This window comes from Temnothorax curvispinosus, unplaced genomic scaffold, assembly GCF_003070985.1.
Source record: "Temnothorax curvispinosus isolate PA1 unplaced genomic scaffold, ASM307098v1 QBEX01010116.1, whole genome shotgun sequence".
Classification (NCBI taxonomy): Eukaryota; Metazoa; Arthropoda; class Insecta; order Hymenoptera; family Formicidae; genus Temnothorax; species Temnothorax curvispinosus.
Window position 1 is genome coordinate 51,100 of NW_020219896.1, and position 6,012 is coordinate 57,111.

At 44.9% G+C, this 6,012-nt stretch overlaps 2 protein-coding genes across 6 annotated transcripts in view; both read right to left on the reverse strand.

The window, feature by feature from the left end:
• Window positions 1-3,594, reverse strand: part of LOC112459742 (arfGAP with SH3 domain, ANK repeat and PH domain-containing protein) — a 46,215-nt gene extending 42,621 nt beyond the window's left edge. For all 5 annotated transcript variants that reach the window (XM_025024023.1, XM_025024020.1, XM_025024022.1 and 2 more), the window contains exon 1: window positions 2,489-3,594. In XM_025024023.1, the coding sequence (XP_024879791.1) occupies window positions 2,489-2,614 (126 nt within the window). In that variant the 5' untranslated portion in view covers window positions 2,615-3,594. The remainder of the gene's footprint in view (window positions 1-2,488) is intronic.
• Window positions 3,595-4,417: 823 nt separating this feature from the next.
• Window positions 4,418-5,432, reverse strand: LOC112459744 (40S ribosomal protein S19a-like). Its single transcript, XM_025024024.1, has 3 exons — window positions 5,405-5,432; window positions 5,111-5,181; window positions 4,418-4,852 (listed from the first exon to the last, which is right to left on the reverse strand). Exons 2-3 carry the CDS (start codon window positions 5,179-5,181, stop codon window positions 4,462-4,464), a joined length of 462 nt encoding a protein of 153 aa, XP_024879792.1. The 5' UTR covers window positions 5,405-5,432; the 3' UTR covers window positions 4,418-4,461.
• Window positions 5,433-6,012: the final 580 nt, after the last annotated feature.

Below are 6,012 nucleotides of genomic sequence, written 5' to 3' on the forward strand. Positions count from 1 at the left end.
AATAATAATAATAATAATAATAATAATAATAATAATAATAATAATAATCACGGCATCAGTGATATACCGGGTCTCTTTAGATCCTATTGCCAAGCCTATCGATAAATCCTTCCAAGTATCTTTACTAGTGCCAAATGTAAATCACGTTTTCGTATTACATAATGAAGAACAAGTCGCAATCATACAGTCACTTAGCACAAGCATTCATATATAAATGAGAATATTACTAACTTACTTCAATAATTAACACTGTTCGAATGTTCGAATAACGGCACTTAATTTTAAATAAAATTCTCATCTTCCATCTTCTATCCTCAAAACTCATTCTACATGTTAAAGAATTCGATTCAAAATCCAATTAAAAAGGTCCCATTGTTCCGTTCCGTGGGGAAAAAATAAGACGTGTGGCTTTGTTGTCGAGCCTAGTATTTGCGCTATATTCCTATATTACACGCCTAGCCGTATCTTTGCACAGGAATATGCACTTCACGCGCGGCCTACTGTTGCACGGATTCCACTTGACAGAGATACGTATCATAGTCATTCACGCGCCCGCAAATTAGAAAAGCGTCGACGCGAAGCGATGATCACGTTGCATTGCGCGCCGGGCAGCATAGCGAAACAACGGCTGCAGATGTCTATGGAATCCAAGGAAAAATGCAGTACATCCGGTATTCAAGAATATCGCTATTTAGTAGTGTCTGACGTCGAGAGCTGTTTTGTTAGCGCTTTCTTAAAGTCTCGTCGCGCTTTTTTATCTTCCTTTATATTATTTTCGAAACTGCACGTTCAAAACGCATCGCGCGAGAAACGTTTTACGTCCGCATTACCAATACTTACGCGCGAGAAACGAGCCACTGAACAGCGGAATATAAACCCGATAATGCGGCCAGTTTCCTGGCGAGGAAATCGGACTTCAAAGCACGTGCGACGATAATAACAGGCGTCATCGCCGACTACGTCGCGGCTTTAAATGCCTCGGCATTAGCATCATTTCCACATTTGAAGTGTTAACGATCAATCGGTGACGATAAGCAAGCCTCTCCCTCGCCTCTTCCCCGTTGCTTTCGCAAGACTTGAAATTCTTGTGGACTCGTGTAACAAAATGGGCGCGATTCAATTAAACGCGAACGAAAACCGTGGGGCGATAATCATACTTGTATCTCGATGTTGCACAATCGGCGCCAGAAACGGAACGTCTTTCGTTCGGTAAGCTTCTGTAAAGTGATAATAAAAGCTCATAAGGCGTACTAATCGTGCTAATTGTAAGTGTTCTCGTCATCCCGGGAGTGGAAGCCTTAAAGCCTAAACGCAATACAAAGATACAGGCAATAAAAACAGCTGGAATAAGACAAGCAACAGAAATAACCCCACATTTCAACTTACCAAAAGTTGCATACCACGTTAACGCAATGGAATATGAAATAAGCAATAAAAACAGAATTTCCGATGCGTTGGATTTTTATTTTTCATTGCCTGTACCTGACCAATCGCACTGATTCAGTTTTATTATAAGTCGAAATGAGATTATCAGTTGGCCTGTTCCAACTTCTTGCATGCTTCATCTTTTCCCTTTTCACGTTGGAGAGAAAAAGAGAAAAGATGAACAATGCAAGAAGTTGAGCTAAAAAATGAACAGGGGCTTTCTGTTGCCTGGCTCGTTTCCTGTCCCATTTTTGCCTGTACCCTTGTATTACGTTCAGGCCCTTTACGGACAAATTATTATCTTCGGTTCACGCTGAAAGCACATAGAAGGTACCATTCAGAAAAGACGACAAGATGAGTCATCGACGTCCCGCAGGATCGCGGTCGAGGATGTCGACGGACGCGTTCCCGGGTTTCCCGGCGGTGCCGACCGATACGCGATATACACGCCCACGCACTGGGAAACGCGCGCGACCGCCGGGCGCCGACCGCGACCCGGTACGGTTAACGCCGACACGGGGAAAGAGAGCGGCAAGGACGATACGGTACGAGGGGGTGGCGGAACAAAGAGCAATCGAGAGAGCCGGGGAAACTTGGAGAGCGGGACGCGAACGGAGAAGCGTAGAAATAGAGCAGGAGTAACGAATTACGGCAACAATACGCGATAAATTGCTAGCAAAAATACACCAAAAATTGCAGCAAAATTGAACGAGCAATCGGAACAAAGATACATAAAAAATTAGAGCAAAAATACGCTCTAAAAATTTGTGCAAAAATGGGCGAAAAAGTCGAGATTAAATCAGTCGATCCGCCGCACACACATCGGCGGTTCCCGTAATGTAATTCCCATAAATATTAATTGGCGCCGATCGCAGTTCACACTCGACTCTCCCGGTCACTTCCCGAAGGCGGGAAGAGCGGGGAGACCGGGAGGACCGGTCTACGCGGAGCTACGGTGAATTTCAATCAATGTTTACGGGAACGGACCCACCGTCGTGACGAATGCGTGCGTGTGCGGCTGTTAATGCACACCGATCGTCATCACACGTAAAACTCCACTCACCTCCTCGAGGGACGTGATGGTCTGCCTGCACTGCGGCATTCGCGATACGAACGTGGACGTGGTGGGCGAGTTGTAGTCCTCCCTCGTCTCCTCGACGAACTCACTCACGGCGATCAGGCCCGGCATCTTTCCGCCCGCCGTTCTCGTTTTCCGTCAGTTGTTCCGTCTCCCGCCGTCCACCCCACCCTCCGCCGCACAGCGCCCAGCTGCAAGCGAGGCTGTCCCCTCGGCGGATCGCGCCTCTCGCCACCGCGACTCCCCCTCGCTCGTCCTCCTCCACCTCCTCGTCGCCGCCGCCGTCGTCGTCGTCGCCGGCGAACGTTTACACTCCGCGGACACCGTTCACTTCACTTGTCTCTCACCATAAATTCCGCCGGGGAGCCTCCGATCACGTTTTTCCGCCTCCGCCGAGCCGCGCGTCGCCTTCCCGTGACGCACGGGTATGAACGTCGTCGTCCCGGTACGAAGAGTTGACAGGGAGCGAGAGAGACGGGGAGAGACGTGCGCGCGTATGCGTATGAAGGAGAGCGGGCGCGAGAGAGAGCGAGAAAGACAGAGAGGAATGAATGACGAGGGTACGAGGACTACGAGGGAAGCGAGACAGACGGCAGGGTTCGAGCAGCGTGTGTCCGACGGAGTCACCACCTCTCCGTGTCGCGTGTCCGCGCAGAGAGGGAGAGAGAAAGAGAGAACGGACAGACACTCGCGCGACGACAGACCGGCGCGATTATTTTCGCGACATGGTCGCGGCGAGCCACCAGCCGTCGCGGGGACGCATAGCAGTAACAGCAACAACACTGGCAGCAGCAGCAGCAGCAGCAGCAGGAGCTCGCTCTTCCCGTCAGCGAGGAGCGCGGGTCACCACGCACACGTAAAGTACATGCGCGCATGCACACCGCCGTGACGAACGGTCAGACGGACGGACCGACGCGCACGAACACGAACACATAAAAACACACCGGAGAAGGTGTACACGCGCGCGCGCGCGCGTACGCAGCTGCGTCCGCGGGATGCTCCGCTCCTTCGCGTTCGCAATCTCGCACCTTATCGCGCACCCTAAACTACTACTCGGTCGGTTGCCGAGTACCGCCGAAACACTCGCGACTGCGGCCGAAGTTTCACTGAGGCGGCGCTGTCGACGCGCGCGCGACCAGGCGCCGCCGGGCCAGCCGTTCGCCACGAAGTAAAACGTTACTCAAGAGCGGTCGCTCGTCGACAGCGGGATAGCAACAAACATGGCGACGGACGGGAAGGTCGGACGGCGGAACGAGAAAAGGCGGGAAAGTTAAAAGAGGGAACGGACGTTTCACGTGATATTGAAAAACTGTTGTACATAATTGTTTTAATATATTCAATAAAAAATATAAAATAATTGTATATTGCACCATAGATAACATTGATTTCCGCAGAAATGTTCAACATTTCATAATTTTAAAAATGTTGAAAATATTTAATTGCGCAAAATAAAAAGAAATATAATAAACGTTTTAAAAAATTATATTTTTAAACTCACCAAGATAATAGGAGGTATTTAAATGTATATGATAGTGTTAATTGAAATAAAAAAGGTATTTAATGCAAAAAAACTTTGTTTTCGAATTTATATCGTTGCGTAAATGCGATACGGCCAGAAAAAGGGAATTAAAGACAGCGTCGACCGATAATCGAATTTTTCAGATATTTCTTACTAAAATTGTCTAGTAGACACGTTGTGAAAATTTATTTTCTTGTAGAATGTAATGTGACACTAATATCCGTGATTTCCGAATGTACGTGTATTTCCAGTTGCGCCGAAAAATGAATATCATTATGAATTGAAGCACGAATCTAATAATAGAAACCTAATTTCTAATTCTTACATACTATTTAACTTTAATCACAGCGGTAAAATTGTGTTGTACATAATTGAATACGATCCAAAAAGCAAAGTTCAAGTATTTAGATGTGTTTTATTACAGAAACATAAAAGAACTTTACATTACAATTTCCTGAAGCTTAAGCTGTTTTTTGCTCTTAGCCTTAACTTGCGCGGCGATGCGATCCAAGTCCCTGCGTCCTTGGCTGGTCAATTTGCGTCCCCCGAGAGGTGCTTTCTCTATCAACTTCAGCTGCTCCAAGCTTTGGAGCGCCTTACGCGCGACACCGCCTGCCGATCGGCAGAAGTGGCTGGGATGAGTGCCGTTGCGTTTACGTCCGCCAAAGACCTTGGTAACGGCGCCGACTCCGATCGGGCTACGAATATAGATGTGGCGTACTAAGGCCGCACATCTGATGTAAAACCAGTCGGGATCGTATGGCGCCAACTCCTTAAATTTGGCCGTCTTGACGATATCCACCCACTCTGGCACGCGCATCTTGCCAGTTCTAAAATTTTACAAAGTACAAGTCACAAATTATAAAATGTATCATCAAGCTACAGTATATGGTTATTATTCTTGTAAGAAACATACAACGTAAAATGAAAATTTTTATAAAAGTGAATTAAAATAATATAGAAAAGAAGGTACAACAATATAAAGTGATAAAAATAAGGATAAATAAGAACATAATCCAATATGTGTCCTGGACACTACACATGTACACATTAGTTAGGTTAGGTTAGACTTGAGACATATTTCTTACTTTTTAAGGAAGGCTGCAAAGGCCTTCACAAATTTTTGTTGATCGACGTCCTTTAGCGTTACAGACGGCATCTGGAAGGAAAATTTAACTCGATAAAATAATTAACACGTAAAATAGCATGTACACACGTTGCACGCGTGTAAAATACGAAATCAACGTTCTGAATCCCCCGATCTCGATAATTGATAAAGAATCGTGGAAGCCGTTAAATCGATACGTTATAAATTCATCATGAATTCTCTTATATTATTTATTAAAATCTTAAATTGTCAGAGGACTGTCAACACCACGCACCTTCGTGAGAATTACAAACCGGAAAGAGCAAGATTTAACTAGCGGGAGAACGGCTAGGGTTAAAAGCAAACCAAAATGGTAGCCATGAGTGCCATGGCACGAAGCGGACAATTCAAGAAGGCGAATGGACATTTCACGACTGCTAAATATGTTTACATAACCGAGATAAGAGCGATGTATCATAAATAATCAAATTAATCAATAGTAAAATCTTTCAGGCATTAATTTACTATATAAACGTCACAATTATGCTACAAAAATCTAATTTTTAAAGATCGTATTATATTTTATTAACAAAAAAGTAAAACTTAACAAAACGGTAAAAATAATGTCCGTACATAGTGTATGTATACATACATCAGATATGGTCAAAACACGAATTAACGTGAAGCTTTGAGCTCCTAAAAATTTTTATATCAATCGGAAATCAATAAATCGACTACATAATTTTTTTATATAAATCCTTATATATTTCGATTATTTCGTTTTCTAAAATCGGCTAAATTTGCCGGAAACTCGTCATAGCTATGCACCCAAGAGTCCAAGAGTAAATAAAATGAGGTCTACAATGCGAGTCGTAAAGTCGTGAGTCGTAAGAATTGACCAAT

Excerpts from the sequence above, each read along its gene's own strand:
- LOC112459744 (XM_025024024.1), bottom strand. The coding sequence starts at position 5,181 with ATGCCGTCTGTAACGCTAAAGGACGTCGATCAACAAAAATTTGTGAAG. Across the intron at positions 4,853-5,110 it reads TTTGCAGCCTTCCTTAAAAA|AACTGGCAAGATGCGCGTGC; the intron begins GTAAGAAATATG and ends GTAAAATTTTAG.